This window comes from Bombyx mori, chromosome 4 (genome assembly GCF_030269925.1).
Source record: "Bombyx mori chromosome 4, ASM3026992v2".
Classification (NCBI taxonomy): Eukaryota; Metazoa; Arthropoda; class Insecta; order Lepidoptera; family Bombycidae; genus Bombyx; species Bombyx mori.
The window spans coordinates 15,821,687-15,849,093 of record NC_085110.1 but is presented as its reverse complement, the minus strand read 5'-3'; the positions used below and the strand labels follow the sequence as shown (position 1 = coordinate 15,849,093).

Below are 27,407 nucleotides of genomic sequence, written 5' to 3'. Positions count from 1 at the left end.
CTTTGGTGGAACATTTATTTATTCCGAACCCCAGCGCGTAACACTATATATGAAAATCAGCAATTTATCTGAGCTAAGATTTCATATGCAGGAATCTCGTACAAGTAAACAGAAATAGGTGGGTGTTCCAATGAAGCTCGGCGTAAAACGAAAGCCATTATGAGGTGGTAACCCTGAACGTACGTGTAGTGGTCTATTTAAAATATGTACAACTTTCACTCGAGAACGCATCACGTTTCGTGATCCTTATCGGGCTCGGATATTTACATTACGCCTATATTTATTTATGGATGAATGCTTTTCAAATTATTTAGATGATGTTAAGTTTGGGATACACACACCGGATTTTCATCAAAAAATTTTTATTTACTGAAAATCAGAGCTGTTCGATTCATGTACTTTGAACAGCATTAGCTGAGCCACCTTTTTTTCGGGCCGGGGGCCTAACCTTCTGCGAGGTCCCCGCGCCTCAGGGGCGCGCGGGGTATGTAGGACTGGTCTGCGACTGCGAGACCGCGGGCCCAAGCATGTTTTCAGCCCACTAAACGACTCCCCTGCACTTTTCGCCCAAGCGTCCGATCCCCTCCGAGGTCAGAACCCGGATGAGGTAAGGGGGTTACCGCGGTAAACACTACAACCAGACGGCGCAGCTCACCCCAAGGACGCCCGGCCGACGGAGTCTTCGAGGCAAATCCTTGATCCAATCCAATGATTTCCAGAAACATAATATTTAATGGTCTTCGTCTATGTAATAACGCAGTAAATTAAGTCATGCGGTAAATTCAATCAGGATTGTAATAAAAATGTATGAGCAAGCAGCCAGAAGACATCCAATCCTGACTCCGACTATAAAATGAAAATAAAACGGAGATTTACTCGCGAAATGCACGAGCAGTTTTGATGAATTACAAGTATATCGATCTAGTCGCGACCGGCTCTTTGGTCCTCACATGGTTAGTGCTTTGAATAGTGTGCCCCAGAACTAGATACGATCAGCATTCATTTGGAGTCAGTTTCTTTATTGAAGATGTTTAGTAGTTTAATTATTTAATTTAAAGAGGCTAGGCAGCTATCCGAACCTTCGTTTTTTTTTCGGGCAATGGGCCGAACCTCATACGAGATATCCGCGCCTAAGGGGCACGCGGTATATGTGGAACTTGTCGCTTTGCCGATGTTGAAAGAAGACCGCATGACCGAGTATGTTTTTAGGGCTTTACACACCAACCAACTACAGGCAGTTGTCCGAACCTGAATTAAGACACACTACCAAAGCTTGCGGTGACGTACAGCCTTTTCTGCCATTCAAACCGGAAATCAATGAGTGTAGCAATACACCCGTCGTCACATAAATTCAAACCCTATAAAAACAAACAAGAGAAATGGTTTGAACAGCCATTTTCTTCTGTGTTTTATGAATTCATCAGACCCGATGCTCTAAACATCAATAACAAAGATATCACACCGAGAATTATAGTCCCTGACCAACCAACTAGCGCAACGATTCCATCGAATGCAAATCAACCTAAAAAAAGCAGATATTGAGAAATACCGTGATAAATGATATATTATTTAGATCCTACGTTTGTAGTCCGGCCCTTGAAAGGTATGACACGTGTTGCGTCATACGAATGCTTTCACTTCAGTTTTTAAGGGTTATTAGTGTGTAATGTTAAGTGAATATTATGGTAGTTGTACATAATAACTATAAACCATTGGTTTTTTCGGATTTATGTTTATGGAGAGAACCTGTTTGATATATGTTTTACGATTAAAGTTTGGTTTAGTGAATAACAGAGGTAAATATCTAATAGCGACAGCGACGGGCGGAATATTGCTGTCGGGAATTTATTGTAACTATACAAGCTTGTACTGTAAATGATTCAGCTTTTTGGCGGATTTCTTCCATTCTCTTATAGCTGAAGTGTGCATTCGCTGTTTTTATAGGGTTTGAATTTATATGACGACGGGTGTATATTGCTGCACTCACTGATTTCCGGTTTGCTATGGTAGAAAAGTCTTGGCGTCACTGCAAATTTTGGTAGTGTTCCTTAATTCAGGTTCGAATAACTGCCTGTAGTTTTTTGGCGTCAACTTCGGAAAAGCGTCAAGGTCCACATATACCGCGTGCCCCTTAGACGCGGACATCTCGTAAGAGGTTCGGCTCATTGCCCGAAAAAAAAAACGAAGGTTCGGATAGCTGCCTAACCTCTTCAGGGCCTTCGATTCACCTCAAAGGCTCCGTTGGCCGGGCGTCCTTGGGGTGAGCTGCGCCGTCTGATTGTAGTGTTGACCGCGGTAACCCCCTTACCTCATCCGGGTTCTGACCTCGGAGGGGATTGGACACTTGGGCGAAAAGTACAGGGGAGTCGTTTAGTGGGTAGGACCCTAAAAACATCCTTGCGCCCGCGGTCTCACAGTCATGGACCAGTGCCATACCCCGTGCGCCCCCTAGGCACGTGGATCTCGTGGGAGGTTACGCCCCCGGGCCGAAAAAAAAAGGTGGCTCAGCTAATGCTACCGCCGGCTCGTAATAAAAACACACTACCTAACCTCAGGTAGGCAATTAGCTCGTCTACACCTTAGTTGTAACACCTTAGTTGTAAACAAACAGTAAATATTTTTTTATTGCTTTGTTGGGTAGACGAGCTCACAGCTCACCTGGTGCTAAGTGGTTACTGGAGCCCATATACATGTATGATGTAAATGCGCCACCCACCTTGAGATATAAGTTCTAAGGTCTCAACTATAGTTACAACGGCTGCCTCACCCTTCAAACCGAAACGCATTACTGCTTCACGGCAGAAATAGCAACGGTGGTGGTACCTACCCGCTCACAAGAGGTTCTACCACCAGTAAAATTATGTATGTATCATATTTCCACTTATAAATTTATATAGTGTATGCAAGTTCATTCATTCCATTTATTATTTGAGTTAAAATTTTATCGTTATTAACTTGATCGGTGGGTACACATAAAGCGTGCGTAAAATAACACTCAAGTTTATTTAAGTATGCAAATTGTAAAAGCTCGCTGATATTAAGTTTAATATGACATTTTACGTTAAATTTAAGGTTTAAAATCGAGTCCCGAAATTTTTATGGTTTGATTTTTTATTATATTTTTTTATGTATTTGTAATGGTCGACACGTAACTTTATGTAGGTTTTCTTTTTTACACAGCTGTTGTAATTAATTTCGCGTCTTACATAGCTATGCCGATGTTCTTATCTCATTATTTAAACGCGACTTCGCCTCGAGTTAATGTAAACAAAAATATATTCCCGTAATAGTCCTCATTTTCCGGATGAAACATACTCTATATACTGTATCTGAACTCTTAACAACGCGTATACAAATCTGCCGCGTCGTTAAGACGTGAAAGCATAAGACACAAATTCACTTTCACGTTTATAACCTTATTAATTATGAATTTTTACGGTACACAGTAGCGTTCCACCAAAGTTACAAGTTAATTATATGTATAATATTTTTAGGGATGTTTTTGTAAGACTGTGTAACACCCACGCCTTTCGACATAATCGACGAGACAATCGCTACAAAATACATCTGACACTTCGATCTCATCTCTCAAGGTGGTAGTAGTGATGTCCACGGACTTCAGTAACGGCTTAACAGTACATGGCTCGCGAAATCGTCGTCGCGTCTAGTGAAATAAAAATGAAATCTAAAGTTACGTTTTAAAAGTAAGGGGACTTAGTGAATTGTTGAAATTAGTAGGTCAATTGGCTAAGCCGTTTTCTAGACTTTTCTTTCAAGGGTTTAATCAAAGAAAATCTCGTGTTTCTAGGTCAGTAGAGCGAGTGAGTCGTCAATACATGTCGGATTTCCGCAAAAAATAATATCGCATTTCGTTCATGTCTCGTTTATTTTTGTGGACCATTACTAAATTTTATGAAGGCGAAGGAACACGATGACGTTGGGATGTAGTCAAAAAACCTTTAAGAACGACTTTAACCCTTTGTCTCCCGTGTAGGTCACCGGTGCCCTACGCGCCGCACTGAAGTAATTATGTCGATTTCTGTTACTAAGGCGCCAGAATAAAGAGTTTTTGAAAAGGCGAATCCGATGATACTGTTGAACTCCGCTTCCAACAGTCAGGAAATAATACACAGATTGCAATATTTCACTACATTTTGTATTGCTTTATTTGAGTCGACTATTATCAAAGCCGGCAATCTGACTTTTGGACAATGATTGGTAAATCAGAAAAACGAATTATTGACTTTGTATTCCATTGGCAGTCACAAAACTCTTCGGAACGACATCTTAGATAAATAACAGGTTAACTATTAACCTTTATTTAATGCAGGTTTTGAAGCGTATTCTTTGAAGGAGACGATTATATTCAAATCAATCTGTATTGACATATCAATAATATTTTTTTTGTCCAAATGCACAGATTGCCGCCTTTGATAATAGACGACTCATTTGTAACTCCACTTGTACAATCTTTTGATATGTGCTCACTACTGAATACACCGCTTTTTCTCCCGTTTTTTTTCAGACTACCGCCTTTTTTATTATATCACGTCCCCACTGCTGCCATTGCTCCCACCAACAGTGTTGCTATTTGGCAATCCGATAATTGCCTTGATTTTAACAAGATACATTTTATTTTAATTATTTTACAACAAACCTTACAATACTGAGAATGAATATATTCCTAAGAAACCTAAAAGACTAAAAACTACATTAACAAACAAAAGAAGGCAGTTATTCAATCCGGGCGCTTCTATTCCATTTCTACTACTACTATTTCCATTTCTTTATTTTCTTGATGACAGTTCTAATTTGACAGTTGTAGTGTTGTGAATAAATAAACTAACAGAAATCGACATAATCGATGTAGTTCAATAATTAAAAGCTCACGGACTCAAACCAAAAAGCCACGTACCTTATTTCGCGGCTAGTAAAAAACATTTAAATATAAAAAACATTCTTACTGGTGGTAGGACCTCTTGTGAGTCCGCGCGGGTGGGTACCACCACCCTGCCTATTTCTGCCGTGAAGCAGTTATGCGTTTCGGTTTGAAGGGTGGGGCAGCCGTTGTAACTATACTTGAGACCTTAGAACTTGTATCTCAAGGTGGGTGGCGCATTTACGTTGTGGATGTGTATGGGTTTCAGTAACCACTTAACACCAGGTGGGCTGTGAGCTCGTCCACCCATCTAAGCTATAAAAAAAAAAAAAATTAAATTATCATATGAATTATTATTAGTGTTGTCACACAAGGAAAATGCTTGAAACGATATTGATAAATATCAAATAAGTGAATTTCATTAAAACTACATACGATTAATTAAATTTGGATACGTTTATCGGAATGTATTGATAATTAATATTATCTACGTCAGTACGCGGTGATGAATCGTTATGAGAAATGGAGAAAATATAGTACTTTGACGTCATAATGCGGTGAGGGTATTGTGTGAAATTAATAAATCGTAATCCAATAGTAGATAAGCTAAAGCTACAACCAAAATATTATTCTTATGGTTAGGTTGAAGTTTCAATTGTATTGTAAAACGGCTGACCCATTCTTCAAATGAGAAAGAATGACGTCTCCGAAATCAGGGGTGGTACCTAATGCTGAGGAGTTAAGATTCACCCTGCCATCAGTACCGTAAATTTCTAAACTTTTTGCAGGCTTTTATTACACGATGTCATTCATTTACAATGGAGGTCGTTTATCAGCATGTTTTTTTTTTTAAGCCGGTACTTCCCCGGATTTTGATCCCCTTCAAAACGTCGGATTAACTCCAAATAGTATACCAAACCAGTAAAGTATACCAAACTTATTAAGGACCGATGACAATTCGATATTTATAAAAAAATATAAATAATTGAAATTCAACTAAAAAATGAAAAATAAATAATAGTTTAAAAAAACTGACAAAATACGCTCTTATAGAAAATCCAACTAAAAATATAAAATAAATTTTAATAAATTTGAATTAAAAATAGTGTAAGAAAAATTGATTTATTGTAATATAAAAGCGTATCAATAAGCGTGGGGTGCATGGTATCAGTAGTTATAAATATTTTATGAACAGCTGATATGAGTAGAAGGGTTATTTTGATAAACTATTATTAATTCAAATTTATTAAAATTTATATTGCTATTTTTTAGTTAGATTTTCTATAAAAGCATTTTGTTAGTTTTTTTTTAAACTATTATTTTTCAGATATTGTTTGATCTTAGAAAAATGTTTTCATACGAAGGAACTGTCAATTGAATACGTGTTTTTTTTTTCTTCTTCAGAGATGCGTTTGGCATTGCGGAGGCGGCGGTCGTTGCGCCCGGGACGCGGCGGCGGCTCACTACCGCGCCGTGTGCCGGGCTCTGGTCGCGGAGGCCCTCGAACTGGCCTCGTTCCTTGCCAGGGTCAGGGTCGGAGGCGCGAGAGACATGGGCGCCGCCGAAGACTCCGCCACGCATCTCGACACGCTGCAATTCTCTGATTGGGTACGTTTGACTATGTTTAGTTAGTAATCTAGGCTTAGTTTTCATGAGGCAGTGCTGAAGTTTTGTGTTCACAGTTAAATTGCTTGGAATACCGTTTCTTAAGGCCATTACTCGAAAAGTAGGCTTAAAGGGCGTCGTCACACACGGCGAAGATACTATAATATTTTATCTTAACATACAACGTCGCTCGCTATACATTTTGTAAGAAGGTTTTTATTTATTGCTTAGATATTTGGACGAGCTCACAGCCCACCTGGTGTTAAGTGGTTACTGGAGCCCATAGACATCTACAACGTAAATGCGCCACCCACCTTGAGATATAAGTTCTAAGGTCTCAAGTATAGTTACAATGGCTGCCCCACCCTTCAAACCGAACGAAACGCATTACTGCTTCACGGCTGAAATAGGCAGGATGGTGGTACCTACCCGCGCGGACTCACAAGAGGCCCTACCACCAGTAAAAGGCATTTCATGGGCCAGTGCTGAAGTTTTGTGTTCACAGTTAAATTGCTTGGAATACTGTTTCTTAAGGCCATTGGTTTCTTAAAATATATATACTTAAATGATAAATACATTAACGTATTATTGCAATTTCATTTTTTTCACAAGTTTGGTAATTAGGACTTCTATTGAATAAGCCGTGTATATTGTTTTAGCCAAAAAGTTGGTAGATTTCTGGGAAGATTGACACTAGGGCTTCCTACTCGAAAAGTAGGCTTAAAGGGCGTCACACACGGCGAAGATACTATAATATGAAAATATATATTATCTTAACCATGTGTGATAGTTCATGTATGATGATAGTGTGATAGTTTGCCGTGTGTGACGCCCTTAAGACTTTTGATAATATTGTTCATCAAAAAGTAAAATAAAATAGCCAATAACAAATGGAAGCTCGTTTCTCGTAATCCCGGTCCAGTGAGTTTACAAATGTATAGAGTAAGCACGGAGGCAACACAATTCGAAATACCACGTTGTTTTTAAAATGGTAATATTTTGTTATAGTCAAACCGAAGGATATGGAGAGCTTTGCAAGTACGTGAGCTAAACTTGAATAGTTTTGTGTACTGTGTACATTATTTTTTTGTGTAGTTTTTATGGCTTTATTATACGTATTTCAAGCTGAGAATAATATTAATATAAATATGTTGTTACATAGCATGCATTATTTTCTATTATTGTAAGAAAAATTTAATTTGAATTTTTTATTGATTAAACAGTAATATGTTTAATTGATAGATAGGTTGTGGATTTTGTTTTTTTTGATCAGAAATTAAAGATCCTTTGTGTTATTAAAATGTGAGGATACATACCTAATAGTATGAGGTAATGTGCATTAAAATTTTAGCATTAAAATTATTATATTCAAAGTAAACAGATCACGATTCAGAAATATTACAGAATAGCGCAATATTTTAACGTGTCTTATTAGATATTTCTTGTATCATAATTCTGTATATTATTATGATAATAATAAGATTTTCGGTATGCATACATTTCTCAAATCTAAAAATAGCAATTTTGTTTCATTAATTTGCTATTTATATTTTTAAGGCGTAATCTTTTAGTAATGGGCAAGTACTATTCAAAATTTATTGTAATTCGTACTTAATTTTCTTTTAGCATGTTTAAATAAAAAAAACTATGCATCCATTGTAGTTTAGGTTTAATAATTTTTATTTTTTACCATCTACTGTAAAAATCCTGATAAATATTAATAGCAATCATGTTTTACTTTGAGTTTGATGTAACTTAGCTCCTGAGAAATATGAATGGCAATGGTGTAAAATATTTTTTGTGTATTTGTTAAATAAGGCAAGATTTTGGATGCAAGTTATCGGCGAACTCCGAATGGGCGTGAAGTTAAAGAAAGTGAATTATTCAAGAACGCCAATTGAATATGAATTGACACCGTACGAGATCCTTATGGACGACATCAGATCGAGAAGATATACGTTGAGGAAAGTCGATGGAGCGATACCACAGAGGTGAGGGAGACAAGTGTTTATACTTCTGCTGTCTTTGAAAATTTTTTTACTGCTTATATGTGTGGACGAACTCACAGTCCACCTGATGTTAAGTGGTTACTGGAGCCCATATATATCTACAACATAAATTCGCCACCTACGTTGAGATATAAGTTCTAAGGTCTCAGTATAGTTACAATGGCTGCCCCACCCTTCAAACAGAAATGCATTACTGCTTTATGGCAGAAATAGTCAGGGCGGTGGTAACTACCCGTGCGGACTCACAAGAGGTCCCACCACCAGTATTTGGATATAATAAAACTGTCTTCTGATGGGCATTGAAGTGAAACTTCTTTAAATGAGTTGAGAGTAATATTTAATCCGCGGCAGATTCTGTACGGCTAGAGAGAAAACATACAATTTAGGAAGAGCACGAGTGAGAAAATAGACAGAGCGTCTTGCGAACCACTCGACCGTGGAGAGAGGGAAAGGACGAAGCGAGCTAGGTCGATTCTCTTATACACAGTATTTATTACAAGATAAATTTGATTTAAGGACGAAAAATGAAGAAAACTACAATACTGCACACCGCAAAAGAAGTTTCACTTCTTTCAGGTGTACCAAGTTGCAGGCGCTCCATTTTTTTAATTTACTGCGATTTTAAATCTCACCTATGCGGATTACTAGTTTTCATGTGACATGCTCTATGATGTTGTATTTTAAAGTCATCGAGTACTTTAGGTCTAACTTTGGTTGAAATAGTTCGAAAGACATGTTTTCTTTTGTAGCTGTATCCATATACATACAAGCCACAGCTTGAGTTGTAACTTGAACTCATATAAATAACAACTTCTGCGTTAATCAGTGCGCTTAGTGCGAGTTTTTAACGCTCTCGATAGCGTAAAAGTAACTCAAATTTGTATGCAGTTGGAACAGCGCCCCTAGCGGCAAACGTAGACAAACGTTCCAAATCCATACAAATTTGATTTGACTTTTACGCTATCGAGAGCGTTAAAAAACTCGCATTAAGCGCATTGAAAGTCCGTCAAGTAAGTAGTAAGTTAAATTTGTTTTGCATTGCAGTGTGAAGAAGGACGCCCACGCTATGATTCTCGAATTCATTAGAAGTAGACCTCCGCTGAAAAAGGTATGTGAAGTATTGCGTTATGAATTTTAGAATGTACTACACATTGACAAACCGACAGACATTGTCTCGTACACACGGCTTACATTCCAAATGTTCTTTTTTGAATAAATTGTGATGATCCAGAAAACATACAAACATAATTGACGCCATTAAAAAATTTTTTTTTGTTTAGTTGGGTGGATGAGCTCACAGCCCACCTGGTGTTAAGTGGTTACTGGAGCCCATAGACATTTACAACCCAAATGCGCCACCCACCCTGAGATATAAGTTCTAAGGTCTCAATTATAGTTACAACGGCTGCCCCACCCTTCAAACCGAAAAGCATTACTGCTTCATGGCAGAAATAGGCAGGGTGGTGGTAGCTACCCGCGCGGATTCACAAGAGGTCCTACACCACCAGTAATAAAGTGTGAACCGAAGTGTAAATTAAAATAACGACGACTTCAAGAAAAAGTTAAATATTCATTGACTTGAATAGTTGAAGATTTTAAAATTCAAACCCCTTCTTCAGGCCTCAGAACGTAAATTACCCCCACCGAAACGAGAGGCAACGCCAAGGGAGAAACTCCTCGCTTCCATCCAGGTCGGCAGGCGACTGAGACCGACACCATACTCCAACAGGCTATGTGAGTACGATTATTTTATTTTATCTGAAATTCATGAAGAATCTTCTTGAAGAATCATTTTTTGTTCATGTTACTTATCAATAGATGGCGTTAGTATGTGAAATAGCAGTTTTCTTTCGTAAATTATCACCGCGTATTAACTAATTTTGCGTAAAAATTGTAAGTTTTTTATTTTGAATTGTGTTTTGTTATATGTTACTGTAATTTCAAAGGAATTTATGACAACTTAAGTATGTTTTATGAAGCTGTGGCATTACCGTGTCTAGGAGGATATCTAACAAGTTCCTAATTGTATTTCACAGATCCCACCCTACCCTAACTGGAAAGTCCTCCCCCGAACCATATCCTTATCTAAAAGTTGGTATATGTGAAATAAATTATATGGAAACTGATTTTACCTTTATTTCAGTAGAAATTGAGACTTGCTTTTTATCTTTTTGTTTTTGTTTAAATGTCTTTAGGAGAAAAAAAGTATGGTAGATTTCAGAGATGTTGTTTTTCTTGAGATATAATAAATTGTTTTCAATCTTTGTATTGTCAAAAACATAGGTCTTTAGTCTTGACTACTGACATACTGATAATATAATATGTATTACGACATAATCAAACGCTAAAACCACTACTTATTTTAGTTCTTTAAACCTAAGAGATAGATAGATAGATATTTTAGTTCTTCCATAGAAAATTAAAGTACATATAGACGTTATATATAATATACATAATTAGGTGTTATAAAAAAAAAATGATTTTTCATTCATGAAATAATACTGTAAGTATGTACTTTTTTTCTTTTCGTCAACTGACTTTTTTTTCCTTGGTTAGAGTAATTTTTTTAAAGGTTTTTATCAATATACGAGCTGACGGCTGTAGGTATCACAAACCGAATGGGCCACCGCCCAATTTGAGACACGATCTCAAAGTCTCAAGTAGTATTTAAACTCTTTATTGACCGTTAATCCACCATTAATCACCAGCGGAAATTAAAACGTCTATGACGCATTCAATAACGAACTAGAGTTCTACAAAGCGAATAAATACGCTTAAAGAAAACTCTTCCAGGCATATTTGAACCGAGAGAACTTATTTGGGATCTCTAACCTGAAATTATATGAACTAGAGGTCCCGCAGTAGTCGAAATTCGACTATAATTAATTGGAATTGTAAGTTTGTATACTATTAGGATTGTATTTTATACTTCTAGAATCACAAACTTCGCCAAGACTACACTATAAAAATATTAACAAAGACAAACAATACTTCATCTCAATTTGACAACAGACGTCAAGAAGAAAAGTTTGACAATAAATAGTATGCATGTGTGTGTGCGTCAAATACATGGTATGTAGTGTGTGTAATGTTTTCTTTATTGATTTAATGTATCTTTTATGCACTTCTTTATATTTCACTTCTTCTTTATATTCTCTATAAGTGTGGAAAATTTCATACTCCTCCGTCCGCGCAAATTTCGTAAAAAGGGATACAAAGTTTTTGCTTCACGTATTAATATATAGATTTAAAAAAAAACATAAGTATAACACTTTGACAGCTAGAAACGAAAACTCAGTGGGCTGATGCTGTTAGCTAGATTTTACATCGAGTTCTTCGACGAGAACGGTTGTCTAATAAAACTGTTAGTGGATCGGGTGGATCCGTAAGGACGTGCCTAGGGTGTCCTTCCACCAATACATGCAGTACGCTGTATAGTAAAGAGAACTTTACCCTTATCGTCTTCTACTAAACGCCCTAGCATAACTATAAACATGGGGTGGCCCTATTTCTTGTAGTTGTATGAGTAAACCATTTTCAAAATATGAAATTAACTAAGTTACTCTAACAGCACGAATCGCAAAAATACTATTCCACCAAGGAGGTTAAACGCCTAATATTATTACATAAGAACCCGGTCGATACCCGAATTGCCCGGTGACCTAGACACCCATTTATATTTGCCAGACGAGCTGACGCCTTTTACGTCTTAGCCGTATATTTTATCTTCAGAATTTTGCGAACAAAACTGTTTTATTTGTAGGGCACAGAGAAAAACCTTCCTTAGTAGTCAATAAAGTAAGTTGATTTTCATGTATTAAGTGCTTAAATGAGGTTCCGGCTCTTTCACACAAACTGTATGTATGATTATTCAATTTGATATTTCTTAAGAGAGTTATCAATTATCTAGGAGACAAAAATCATTAGTTTATGAAACATTTCTCTTGGAGTATATCTGTGATGCGAAACTGGAAATTGTTTTTTTATTTTTTTACCATTTTCTGTTCATATCCTACGACGTCCTGTAAATTTTTGCTAAATTGAACAATAGTACTTAGTCGATTGTTAGTGAAACTATCTTATATCTCTATCTACTTATTCGCTATCTAAGGGGCTATTTCAGCTACGGGCCGAGGGGTAGGTGAGCTTACGGGCTTAATATGAAATAATTTGCTAACACTAGCTCAAGCATGAGTAGTGCTTCGTAGAATCTACCACCGGATAGGAATCGCGACCCACTGAGAAGATCTAGCGAGGAACTCAGTGGGTTACGGCGCAGTCTGATTCCTGAGCTGAATGGGTGGGTTCGAATCCCACTTTGGGGAAATGAGTGTGATTGATCCCTGGTTATTTATTTCTCTATTTCTCTTTGATCGTCCCAAATTACGATGACACAAAACAGGTACTTCGGATATAAAGAATTTGGCATTGAATTTATTTATTTCTTAAGAAAAAGTGACTAATTTGAATTCGATATTCGTTTGCGGAAAATCCAGAACCTTCTGACGTCACGAAGTCCTCCTACTGAGGTAATTGGAGGCTATAAATTAGTAAGCCGTAAAACTTGTGTGAGACCATGTACTCTCTATCTCTCGAACTATTCTTAAAGTGGTGCAGTAATGCGTTTCGATTTGAGGGTCGAGCCGCCACTATATGTACTATGCCACTGAGATTTAGACCTTGTGTCTCAAGGTGGAAGGTAGCGTTCACGTTATAACGCGTATCGCCTATGATAATATTTAGCACAGGAATGTGAGGTTCAGCCAATGTTATATTATATCTATGGAATTATTTTTTTTTGGAAAAGCAACATAAAAATTCATTATAAAAAAATTTGACGTGATTACGTCTTATAAATCGATGAACACCGGTTGCACGCACGAAAAAGTGTCACGTTCCGCCTGAGGCTGAGGGTGCAAGCGAGAGCGCGGAACAAGTGATGGAGATGCACGATCGGCCCAAGCGTTGGCTTGTGACACATTTATCTCTCTTCTCGCAGCTGGAATAGTTCTGCTACTGACCGTCCGATCGTCCGTAAACCGTCTTTATAGGCAATCAATTTTTTTCTAAACCAGTTTACACAATTACACAATCTTTCTGTTTATGTTCATTAGCAGAAGAAGAAAGAACAAAGCAATGCGTTTATAAATATTCTGTGAGTACGAACAAAGTACTTATGTTGAATGTACATAGAATCTGTAAGACCTATTTCGCATAACAAATAAAACACAATGACAGACAGACCCGATAACAATATTATCACTAGAAAATAGAATTCCTTTACGTAACTGTTCGTCACGATCGCCGCGTGGAACTGTAATTGCTCGCGATTGATATACATATCGACGCTTGAAAGGCAAACATGACTAAGCGACAATAACTGCTTTGTACGTAAATGATAGGCAAATACCATATTCGATGCGCAAAAAATATATATTTCTAGGTCTATTAAAATCATTTCAATCCTACAGCTACTAGCTGGATTATATTACAGTTAGATACGTTAAAATAAATTTTGGTTTCAGGTATTTCTTCAACTTTAAATTAGTCTACTGTAAAGTTCACGCATTGTCGCTTAGTCACGTTTGCCTTCTTGATATGTACTTACTCTGTGTGCCTACACACAGCTCGTATGTTGTTGTTAAAATGACTACTAAAACAAAACAAACAAAAACGATTTATAAACAGAGAAGAATATGGTAGGTACTTAACTACTTTTTAATTGCCTATTTATGGATAAATGCGAGATTTCACCACGTTCGTTGATAACGCCTCTGAGTTTTGGTCAAATGTCAAAAACTGTCAAAGTCCCATAAGTTTTAAGTTTATTTAATGTTCGTATTTTAATGGGAAATTTAATAGCGAAACTAGGCACGCCAAGACTTTCTACATAAAATTGCATTTAAAAAACCAATTGAATATTGAAATATTTCGACTTTTTAATTTTTATTTATTACTTTCTTCATTTTTTGTATTGCATTCGTCTAGGGCGAACGAATTCACGGCCTACCTGGTGTCAAGGGGCTAGTGAAGTCCATGGATATCACGGCGTTTTAATAAGGTATTTAGTAAAGAAAGCGAAGCGTAGGTAGGCCTCCCACATGGCTAAAGCATGTGGCACGATAAGCCTCGGGGGAATCCTATGGCCAGCATTGGACGTCCGTGGGCTGGAAAAAGGTACATACATATATCATAAATTACTGGATGGTGGTAGGGCGTCTTCTGAGCCCGCACGGGTATATACCAACACCTTGGCTATATCTGTCGCGAATCATTAATATGTCCTATTTTGAAAAATGGGTAACCCATTGTACTTTAATAGCACAATGGATGACACTAATACGTAGAACTTATGTCTCAAAGGGGTGGTAGCATTTATTTTGTTGGTGTCTATGGAGGGCCAGAGGTTGGTGTCTAAGGGAGTGAAGTCGTTTCCCGTTTAAGCAATAAAACCTGAGCTAGGAGTTTAAGGAAATCTTTAAAAAATTACCAATTTAATGGTGACCTCAGACTTAACTTACCTTTATTTTATATATTCTGACTGTCAATATGTATATCTTATACCATTGGCGAAAACGTCGAACATCCCAGAATTTATTTCATTAACCTTTAATTCATACCATATCGGTACATGGTTGAATTGAAAAGTCCCGCACAGCTGATTCAAATGACTTCAAACTAGCAGGTCATTGTCGCATTGTTTGATAGGAATTCGTGTACACCGGCTGCTCTACACATACCTGTACCTATTAGGCCATAGATTGTTTGAAGGTTTTTAGTTTCGAGTTATGAAACTTCAACCTTATGTGGCGTGGACATCGACATGTAGATAGATAACACTGCAAAAATTTAAAATGAATAGGTTACATAAATCGATTTCAATTTTTCTTTTTAAAAATACCAACGTTTTTAAATCTTATTTTCCAAACCGAAAGGATTGTTGCACAGAATATACTGCTCTGTAAAAAGAAAAGACAAAAAGCATGAACACAATAGCCGGTACTGGTTGAAAAAGGTTGGTTGCATAAAACGAGTCTATTGATCTGGTCGGACCTATTCATGATTACCTTGACTTAATATTGGAATTTTACAATTTCTGTATCTAATTACTTATAAAACTCTTTTTAATAACAGTCTTGAAGATATATTAATTAATATATAATCGATTTTGTAAAATTTTCTATGTAAAAACAATAAGTGAAGTAATTAAAACAGAATGAATCAACTATATTAACAGGTTTATACATACACGAGAATTGTTACTTATTAAAATAAGCAGAAGAAATGAAACAATGAAATGAATTTAAGAGACCGCTTACTGGCCTCAGTACAGCAGCGCGTACAATCTCCAAGAATTGCCGCAGTCCGTCTTAGGATGTAACGGAGCACGCCCGTCTGTGACTCTTAATTTAAAAAAAAAATTGACATGGATTGTGGCGCGTAGATTTTGAATATGCGAATGGAAAGAATAAAACATTTGTAAATAAGATTAATCATTCCCTATTGTGTGGCTTCCAATTCAACGCGCCACTGCCAGTTAGTTCTAATAGGATTTTCTGTTACGAACGGATCCGACTTCGCGGAAAATCATTAGTGGCGGTTGCAGTTATCTTAGTGCTGAAGTGACCTTTATTGTATCGTGCTAAAATTGAATTTTGTATTTGTGTTTAATTCGTTAAAATTTCACAAAATATGGGAGTTTTTATTACCAACACTTTGGCGATGGAAATAAGCCGTGAGTACTCTTATATAAGTTTTCTTTTTAACGGAATAGAGAGACAGAAAATAATATCTAATGTTTTCATATATATTTTTTCTCTAACGAAAAGTTTTTACGGAAAATAGTAAAAATAAAGTGACATTTAAATTTTAGATTAAATATAGATCTTATCAATGATTACGAATTATGCTAATGCAAATTGAATTTCATATCACAAATTGAAATTTAGAATTAGTATGCGGTAAATAAGGACTCCCTTGGCATGGCTGATATCTAAGAGCGATGGTGATCATTGACCATCATTTTGACCGATGAGTTGGGCTTAACTTAGCCTTCGGTGACTGTAAAATCTCATTAATCTTTTGTCTTACAAGGGAACCGTTCTTGTTTGAGTGACGTAATATTGTATAAAACGGGTTTTTCATATTAAAACTTCCGATGGTAGATTCTAGGAAGCACTACTCTTGCTAGAGCTAGTATTAGCAAATTTTCTCAGCTTAAGCCCGTGAGCTCACCTATTTGACCGCGCTTAGTTGGAATAGCCAAACAAGTTACCAGTGATTAGGTAGAGGAAAGATTCGATTGAGATAATTTATATTTCAAGAGATCATGGGAGTCCGTGAGCTCGCCTGCCCGTCTAGGTGTAGCTGAAATAGCCATCTAGGCTACCAGCCAATAGGTAGGGAAAAAGGAATGCTCTGAAGAGCTGAGGATCATCTCGTACAGTTCATCTTCTTTTGCCATCACGCCGCTCGGCACTGGAGAGCAGTTCTCAATACTACCTGGAACCACTTTGTTCATCTACAATTCGTATCTAGATTTTTTTACCAGCTTTGGACTGAACTTCATTTCACGGATTTTAAACGAGGCTTAGGGAGAGTCCTTATGGTATTGCTGAGATGCATAAGAGATAGCGACTGTAGATGGGTCCTGCGCTAGTCTGAACAAAATGGCAACAAAAAAAAAGCATCTTTGATTTTAATTTGAGTTTTTCAATAAGCCCTCCAATGTTTGTTTCATCAGTTACGTGGATAGTATCATTTAACATTATAATTAACCTTTGTTTACAAGTTGATAGTGTATTCCTCGAGGTAATAACATATTTAGAGAAGGGGATTGGTACTAAATATTTAAATCAACTGTTGTTACTATGGTCTCAGTATTATTTGGTCCACTAAACTAGTAAAAAACGCTTCAAATATTATTTATGTTTTATTTATTTAAATAGTTAATTATCCAACCAAAGCTGTATGTATTCTCGAGATGAAGTATTTATTGTCTTTATTTAACTACCACCTATCAGTAAAATTACCGTCACAATTTGAATATAAGTAGGTAGATTTAAAACTCGTCTCAAAATTAATCTATGATGATAAATCTGAAGAAAGTCAATAAATAATTTGTTTACAAATTTGGCAAATTTGCGGAATAATTAGACTATTAAGAGACAGAGAGAAATTAAAATAATTTTTTTTCATTTTAGTTAAGTATTTAATAAATAACCTTAGAAAAACGGCTTATTCGAAATAATGGTCACAGATAGACAATTAAATTGTAATTATTTGTGTTCACGTCTAGATTGCCGGAGCCCATAGATAATATAATTTTTAGTAGCACAATTAAAAAGCAGTATTGCAAATTGTGTCTGAACATACGACTGGTGATAATTGCCGTTTTGAACTACTGATTTCTCTTTAAAATCTTCTTCTTCTTCATAATTAAAATCATCTTAATATTTTTTCTAAATTGCGTTTTCACCTTGGCGACATGGTGTTCTAAATGAGTCACAGTATCATAATGTTTACTGGATCAACCTATCTGAGACCGAAGGTCGTTTGATTAAGATAAGAGCAAAACATTATAGTTACGAAGGATAGAACCATATAAACATTTGATTGAAAATGTATTTATACTATATTTAATACGCGCAGAGAAATATCGACACATATAGTTGGCGTGAGCATAGTAGCTGCTATACAAGGTATTGATTTAAAAACATAATGAATTATATCAATCAAATCCTTCATTTAAACCGGAGAATATGATTCGATCATACCGGAGCAACTTCTTATCTGCCATCGTTCAATGTAAATCGTCCTTTATAATATGGATCTATGATCATATGCTATAACGTAAAATATACCTAAATATATATAGCTATATACTAGTATTATTTTGTTATGTATATAATATGCTATCTTTTAGATCTAGTTCTAAAATCGTTAAAAAAAATTAATCGATTTAAGTTTCAAATCGAGGTTTTTTTTTAGTGCTTAGATGTGTGGACGAGCTCACAGTCCACCACCTGGTGTTAAGTGGTTACTGGAGCCCATAGACATCTACAACGTAAACGCGCCACCCACCTCGAGATATAAGTTCTTAGGTCTCAGTATAGTCACAACGGCTGCCCCACCCTTCCAACCGAAACGCATTAGTGCTTCACGGTAGAAATAGGCGGGGCGGTGGTACCTACCCGTGCGGACTCACAAGAGGTCCTACCACCAGTAATAATAGTAGGTTCATACGGCGGGAATACCGCAACTATTTAGAACTGTGCCACGTTAATAATAAACAAACTATAGTGACTTATAAGCAAGCAAGCACGAGAACTGTGAGGTGTGTTGTTGACTTGGGTAATACACGCTCGTAGGCTAATTTGAAATCGGTTACGCTACAATACGTTGCAGAATTTCTCACGATTGGCGAAACGAGATCGGAGCGCTCTTGAATTTAGATTAGATAATCATCTGACAGTTTTAGACCTTTGAATTTATGGCAGAGATCGTCTTCATTTAAAAAAAAAGTTTACTAGCAATTGCGCGTCTTGTGAGCTCGTACCACCAGTAAGAATAAATTTAATCTAAATATTAATACGTGAAACAAAAACTTTGTACCTACCCCTTTTTACGAAAATTGCGCCGATGGACGAGTATGAAATTTCTCACACTTATAGAGAATATAGAGAGGGAGAGAGTGCAGAATACTATTTTTTTTTAATTATGCCTAGAAATACATTAAATCAACAAAAGAAACATGACACCTTCGATCAACAGTTACTATTGTTGATCGAAGCATGACACGCACTACCATGTATTTGATACAGACATGCATTTTTGTCGCATTTTCGTTTATTGCCAAACTTTTGTTATTGTTTAAAGTCTATGGTGAAATTGAGAATACATTAATATTGTTTGTATTTAATATTATTTTTCTATAATGTAGTCTTGGCAAAATCTGTGAATATAGGAAGTAAAATAATAGTTTTTGACAATAGAACCATTTTTTTCTCCTACCTATGCTGATAGCCTTGAGGGGCTATTTCAGCTTCTCCTTGAAGTGTAAGTGAGCTCATGAGGCTCAAGCCGGCAGTAGAACCATAATAATGTCCAAACTTAAAATTAACTAGTTAATGTGTATTATCTATGCTTATAATTTCAATTAATTATAACGGGGAACCAGTATATTTTCTAATTACGCCTTTCGCGCTCCTACGTGGTTATAATATGATACGGTTTTAGTATTCAGATTGTGATTTCAATTTTATATTAGATGACTAGCTGACCCGGCAGACTTCGTAGTGCCTCAATCGATAAATAAAAGACTTAAACTTTTGTATAAAATAAAAGAAATAAAAGGAATCCGTCCAAAGGGGGACACGTCAAAAGAAAAAAAAAATTTTTATTTTTATTTAATTCCGAGCATTTTCATATTTATTGACATTTTAAACCTTCTCTGGGCTTCCACAAATAGTTCAAGACCAAAATTAGCCAAATCGGTCCAGCCGTTCTCGAGTTTTAGCGAGACTAATGAACAGCAATTCATTTTTGTATATTAGATGATTACTTGCCTTCGTTTTTTAGAACGGTTCAAATACACCACGTACGTTGTTCAATTGCGTCGCTTGGCTCACTTTTAAGTTATAAGCATTGAAATAGTGTACACATGAGATTCATTTACTCAATGAATAATTTATGTATAAAATCCTAAAATTTTTCTATTTTTTTTCACGATAATCTTAGTTTTATAATGAGCTGTGACGTATTTTACAATAACAGAATAGTCCATTAGTCTATTTACAAAATAAGCCGTGATCACGCTTGTATTGTATTAAAAAATGTCGCACCATGGAAAGTAAAATGGTTCTGTTAAGAATCGGCAGGAATAGCAAAAGTGAGCTCTATCCACTTCTATAGAAAGGCTATATTGGATCGTTTTAAACGTTAAAAAGCTGATCATATTGCTTGATTCCAAGTTATCTCACGGTAATCGAAACGAGTGTTAAGAATGAGTTACCGTACTGCGAGTTATGTGTACTGCAGTACTAGGATTAGATATAGATATTAAATCTGTGATGGAGTTTACGTAATATTAAAGTGATGAAATATTGAAAGGATTTGCGAAACTAGATTGAAACGTGGGAGTTGAGATTAGATAAGTTATGGCAACTCCAGCTCGATGTTGGTAGGAATAAGACCCATATTTATAACACGCCTTAAGAGTTACATCAATCAGCGAGCAGTGATTCTCAACCTTTTTTTTCTTGCGGCACACATTTAACAATTTCAGAATTTAACGGACCACAAAGAAAGATATTGAAGTTTAAAAGTTGCACATAATAAATGAATTATGTAAAATAATTTTGAATTGAATGTGGAATTTGGTAACGCATCTTAAGAACTTGGCGGCCCAAAATAGTGCCGAGGCACATTAGTTAAGGATCACTGAAATAGAGCATCTATTCCAATGAGCCTATTGTTTGTTTTAATCTTTTATATTAATATAATTTGCAGTTATTTATTGCTTTAATCTCGATAATGTCGCTGTCTTCCTCGAGATCTCAACTGAGTTCACACAATGGCTTTACCATTTCAAACGAACGTATTATTGTTTCGCGGAGAAATAGCCGGAGTTATGCTACTCATAACTGCAGGTTTATGTCATACTCTACCAATACTAGTTTAAAAGAAGTAAAAAACTTGAAATTTAGATAAATTTATAAGAAGATTGATCCTAGAAACGATTTATAAGAAAAGAGAATAGGTTTTGTAACCTTTCACCTCAAGCAAAATAAAGGGTCTTTCATTGTTGGTTTCCTATCTTTAAATTTAAATGAAATAAAGTAGGTATGTGTGAGATATCATCGAAAATGACATCGTTTAAATGTCCGCCACGGCTGCTCTGGGTGGAGTGCATGCGAAATGTCCAATTTTCTATGAAGACGGCGCATAAATCAGGCTTACTTAAAAAATAATAATATTTGAACATAGTCTACAGGTTTATGGACTTTTAACACGCATGCACTAGTTGATCCGTATCTTTTCCATTCAAAATAACTATTGTTATATTTTTTTATTGCTTACAGGTGTGGACGAGCTCAGGGCCCACCTGGTGTTAATTGGTTACAAGAGTTCATAGACATTAAAAACGTAAATTCGGCCATGTACTTTGAGACATGAGTTCTAAGTTTCAGATTTTACAGTACAACGGCTACTCCACTCTTCAAACCTAAACACTTTACTGCTGCAGGGCGGTGGTACCTACCCGTACGAGATTACAATGCGCCCTACCACCAGTAAAATAAAGACAAAAAATGACACGCAAAAAAAATATCTGTACAATTGATTTTCATATTCAGTTTCACTGTTGTTGGTTCGTTTTTAACAATATGTTGGATCGTTAATATAAGTTTCAAATCATTTCCCAAATAAAAAAAACAGTAGGTTAATGCTCACAAAGTGTGCCTTGAACATTATAACCAATTGTTAATCTGGAAACAACGATCAGGTAATAAAGAAAGTATGAAATCGATTACCCGACCTCTGCTTGAGGTGTAAACAGACAGTATTCCTATTGTCCGTTCAAGAATTTGTATCTTTGACCACTGAATTGATTCGATTCGGATATCTTCCGCCGTGGAAGAATTTCGTCAGCGAAGCGAGACTAGCTTTCGTAAGATTGGAACTAAATTGGTTGTGATTTGTTTTAGCCGCAATCGGCAATTGGCTTCGTCTTGTTAGTGGTGAAACCATGTTTGAAGGGCCGTATTTTTATGATTTTCGTATATTGAAATCTTTTAAAATAATATAATATAGATTTAATGTATAATTTATTGTTTAGATCATCTTTTAAGGCACAAAATAAATTGTTACTATGTAGCTAATATTTGGCTACTGCGATATATTTCATGACGACATATTCTTCTTCTAACGAGATTTAAGGAAAGTCTTCAGTAGGAAGCTACGGCTTGACTATGCCCCTGGCATTGTCGATGTCCATGAGCAATGGTGACTACTTCCTATCTGGTAGATCGTATGCTCATCTGCCTGTGTAAGCAAAAGGGTTAAATCGTGAAAAAATTTGCTACAGAAATGATATAAGTGAGGTTCTTAGAAAAGCTAATCACAAACTTTCAGATACAGAACTAAACAAAAGTAGTAATATTGGTTCAAGTAAGTTACACGCATGCAATAATATAAAGAAATTGTTTGACAGACAGGATCTTTGACAAGGACAAAGCAAAGGTCATTTCCTTTAATTAAAAATTCTATGATTCTAATTCAAAAATAACCGCTTAATAATAGGCGTAGTAAAAGTACCGAAAGTTAGTAAAATTAATTAAATTCTATTCGTTCTTTTACTTCCAACAAAAACGAATAAGTTTTAAGAAACAGCCGGCACTTGGATATATCAAACGAAAAAAAAAAAAAAAAACCGAATATTGTGAATCAATGATCGCCCAATTAAATTTTAATACAGCTAGCTACAAGCCGTTCACTTTGATTGACTATAACAAGTTCGATTGAAAACATAAACATATTTTATAACATTGACCTCGTAAATTTGAAAAGCAGACAAACGTCCACAGTGTTGTTCAATTAGCAGATTTTTGCGATTTAATTGTCGTGTAAATTGTTAACTGAGATTTAGCGCTTAGAATTTGATGAAAATTATTAAATAACAAAAAAAAAAACACTATTGCACTGAAAAAACGTTTTGAAGTCGTCGTGGCCTAAAGGATAAGACGTCCGGTGCATTTGTATGTAGCGATGCATCGGTGTTCGAATCCCGCCGGCAGGTACCAATTTTTCTAATGAAATACGTACTTAACAAATGTTCACGATTGACTTCTACGGTGAAGGAATAACATTGTGTAATAAAAATCAAACCAGTAAATTTTAATTTGCGTAATTACCGGTGGTAGGACGTCTTGTGAGTCCGCACGGGTAGGCACCACTACCTTGCCTATTTCTGCCGTGAAGCAGTAATGCTTTTCGGTCTGAAGGGCGGGGTAGCTGTTGTAACTATACTGAGACTATAATAAGCAGAAAATAAGCAGGTCATAAATGAAATAAAAATATGTAGGTATTTATGTGCAATATTTATGGGCCGTGTGTTCAAAACTTACTTCTGGTCTCTCACGTATTTTCTGTCCTGGATAGTTTTTGTGCATCTTAAAGTCTGGGTCGTGACCGCGGTCCGCCTTACCCGCGTCTTCTTACGAAACCTAACATACATAATTTAGGGTCCGAGTGTTAAGTTTACAGCGGTTTATGTTAAACACAAGTCATTTTAAAATGTTTCATAAAAGAAATTAAATTAAATAATGTTACATGGACAAAAGTAAACATGTTGTTTGTGTCATCTTTCTTGTCTTCTTGTCACATTTCTTTCTGCTTGAACTGTAAAACGCCAGAACTTTTTTTCTAATAGCTCGCACACTTACACACAGTGAAGTCAAAAGATATTTTTTTTATCATCCGGGTAGTATATATTTAAATGATACAAATATTATCCTGAGTTCAAAAACAATGATATTTCCAAACGATTAATTTCATTAATAACATCCTATTTAACTAGAACCTCAAACGCTTTCACTTATATTTTGTACCTTGTGGTGAATGCAGCTTAGAATGCAGAGTGGTATCTGCATGTAAATTTAAAAAAAGAGACATTCAATTCTGGAAGGTTCGGAACCGAAACGGTTTTTGATAGAAACTGGGCTATATGCTTATTTATTCAAAAGGCACATAGTTTATTATATATTATATATACATCTGAGTCGGAAGATTATACAAAAACAGTCACGTCACGGAATTTGCGCGAAAACTTCATATGTAATAATAATGTAATGTGAATTTCAACTAAAATGTTAATAATATAATAAATTCCGAACGGAATTAAGTATTACATTAACACATTTGCGAGTCGTTTTAATTTTTGTACTCGTACTGTGAAATAGAATAAAATATTGGTGGGGTTATTGGGGGTTATTGGTACTCGCTATTGGCAAAATGAAGATGATAATGATTCCTTGATTTTTGTTTTGTTTTTTTCTTAAATTTTTATAATTTACTAGTTTTACTAATTTATACCATATTCTAAGTATGTACACACGTAATTAGCCTTCATTCCCGCAAAGAACCAAAGGGAAACGGGGGTGACTGAAAATCAGCGCTGTTCGATTTATCAACCTTGAACAGCAATAGCTGAGCCACCACCTTTTGCCTTTTTCTCTTTTTTTTCTTTTTTTTAATTTGTATTTCATTTTATTTTCTGTGATGTGAAAGGCAATAAATGATTTTTATTATTTATTATTATTATTTAATTATGATTTTTCTATCGATAAATACTTACATATATTATGTTCACGTGTAACTATGTAGAAGGCTCACAGACTATTAATAAAACAATTACATCACTACGTTACATTATTCTTTAATCTATATGAACGCTTCGGATTACATTGAATTCTAGGAAAATTGAAATTCATTTGTGATTTTTCTATAGGCCAAAGTACAAAATCGTCAGCAAATAACTTTTAAATAATCTGGTAGTGTTTAGACAGTTTTATAATTGTCGTGGAATGTATGTACACGCAAACAAACCGCTAGGCGACATTTATAGAATGCGTTTATTAAAATATAATATAGAAAATATTTGTGATTGGATACATCACAATACAAAATAAGCGACAGGTAAAAATTTTATACTGGAATATGCTACAGAATATTTTCAAAATACTAATACCACTTATTATAGAGATCATTCAAAAAAAAAGTTCTAAATATCATGTGGATACGATCGTCTATCGAAGGTCTCTCGTGTATATTTTTGAAAGGCAAAATGACCTTTCGGTCCATTTATCAGCGGTCTATCATATTTTGAAGAGTCCTTTCATCACATTTTATAAATATTTTATCTTTACTTATTTATTTTTTTATTGCTTTGGTGGGTGGACTAGCTCACGGCCTATCTGGTGTTAAGCGGTTACCAGAGCCCATAGACATTTACAAACGTAAATGCCGCCACCTACCTTGAGATATAAGTTATAAAGTCTAAGTAAAAGTACAACGGCTACCCCACCCTTCACACCGAAACGTATTACTGCTTTACGGCAGAAATAGACAGGGTGCTACCCGTGCGGACTTCCAAGAGTTTCTACCACCAGATTTATTTCTCAAAGTGTGGTTTTGTAACAAGAAATAGAATGTAAGTTTATTCCTCTTCTAATATTTTTGTAGGTTGGTATTGGAGCATCATTTAATCCATAATTTTTTTTAACAATATGATAATGCGACCATTCTAGGACTATAAAAATAATAGTATGAACACTGATAACATATTAATACGTGCAGTATCTCGAATTAGTGACACCATTATAGTATGAAAGGCAAAAATGCAACCGGGCGCTTGATATACAGATTTTTTTCAATGCTTTGTTTATGTTGAAGGTTGTCAGTTGAAAACGAGGTTCTTTTGAAAGCTTGCCTGGTCAAGGAAATGTCCCTTGGCATTCTGCCATAATCATGTTAAGCTTTGTTGTAAAATCGCGAGATAGGGTTTGGTCTGTCGATGATCTGCATTCTTTGGACTTTGTTTGGAGTTGGTCTAAGTATGTACAATTGGATTTAGTAGTTAGATAAAATAAAATATACACTATATCTGCTTATTACGTGTAGGCATAATAAATACTAGGACAAATAATAAATAAGACTATACCTATTTCTTTATGTCTGATATAACAAACAAACAAACAGGTGACGTTATTATTAAAATAGTTTAAAGAGATTTCATTTGATATGTGTGCCATTTAAGTTACTTGTTTAGTGATAATGGTATCTCAAAAGATTTAAATTCATTTTGTTAGCAAAATAACGATAACTAGAATTTGAATTACGCTTAGAAGACTCGTGTGAACTCTTGTTATAACATTCAATGTTGCTGTTCAAAAAATAAATATAACTAGTGGACCCGTAGTAGTCGAAATTCGACTATAATTAATTGAAATTATAAGTTTGAACATTATTAGGGTTCTAAATTATCAAAGTCTATTTATTATACTTCTATAGTCACAGATTTTGCCAAGACTACCTAAAGACAAATATTAATAAAGACAAACAATATTTAATCTATTCTCAATTTGACCACAGACTATATGCAATAAGAAAAGTTTGACAATAAACAAATAGTATGCATGCGTGTGTGTGTCAAATACATGATAGTGTGTGTAATGTTTTCTTTATTGATTTAATGTATCTTTTATGCATTATTTAAAAAAATATTAGCATTATGCACTTCTTCTCTGTATTTTCTATAAGTGTGGAAAATTTCATACTCCTCCGTCCGCGCAATTTTCGTAAAAAGAGATACAAAGTTTTTGCTTCACGTATTAATATATCGATAATATATTGGAATTCATAATTATGTCAACAATCTATTTTCGTTTCGATTCCGAATTGGTGAATAAAATTTTGAAGCAAATAAAAACAATTCCAAATATAAATATAGAGTTAAATAACGGACTGGTGTTGAGTTAATTAAAATTTACATTATTACTAGCTAGGAACAATTTTATTACATGATTTCCTATAACTAGTCAGGTCATAAGTATTGTCACATAGTAAAAACTTTTCTTTTAGAATGCTGGCCACAAAAAAGTTTATTGAATTCGAATTTCGAATTGTTCATGAAAATAAAAATGTATACTTTTAGAATTTTCACTCATTTTTAAATATGGAGTGGACGCTTAAAGAAGACCGTGTTGCAGTTATTGCGTTGCATCGTTGCGGTTACGAGCCAATTCAAATTTTTAACATACTGAAAAATTTGAATATAACCAAAAGATTCGTTTATCGTACCATCAAACGATACAATGAAGACTCTAGTGTAGATGACAGGTCAAGAAGTGGTCGCC

The 27,407-nt window shown here is 35.4% G+C and overlaps 1 protein-coding gene and 1 long non-coding RNA gene across 7 annotated transcripts in view; one reads left to right on the top strand and one right to left on the bottom strand.

The window, feature by feature from the left end:
* LOC101738498 (protein spire) overlaps positions 1 to 27,407 on the top strand; it is a 212,417-nt gene that overhangs the window by 146,250 nt on the left and 38,760 nt on the right. For 3 of the 6 annotated variants that reach the window (XM_021351123.3, XM_021351121.3, XM_012694617.4), the window contains exons 5-9: positions 6,284 to 6,487; positions 7,493 to 7,522; positions 8,303 to 8,475; positions 9,538 to 9,601; positions 10,113 to 10,227. In XM_021351123.3, coding sequence (XP_021206798.1) covers positions 6,284 to 6,487; positions 7,493 to 7,522; positions 8,303 to 8,475; positions 9,538 to 9,601; positions 10,113 to 10,227 — 586 coding nt within the window. The remainder of the gene's footprint in view (positions 1 to 6,283; positions 6,488 to 7,492; positions 7,523 to 8,302; positions 8,476 to 9,537; positions 9,602 to 10,112; positions 10,228 to 27,407) is intronic. The other 3 variants (XM_062668357.1, XM_062668356.1, XM_021351122.3) reach the window with 1 other exon arrangement.
* Positions 14,408 to 15,489, bottom strand: LOC110386031 (uncharacterized). Its single transcript, XR_009973043.1, has 2 exons — positions 15,015 to 15,489; positions 14,408 to 14,660 (listed from the first exon to the last, which is right to left on the bottom strand). It is a non-coding gene; the product is annotated as an uncharacterized LOC110386031 (long non-coding RNA).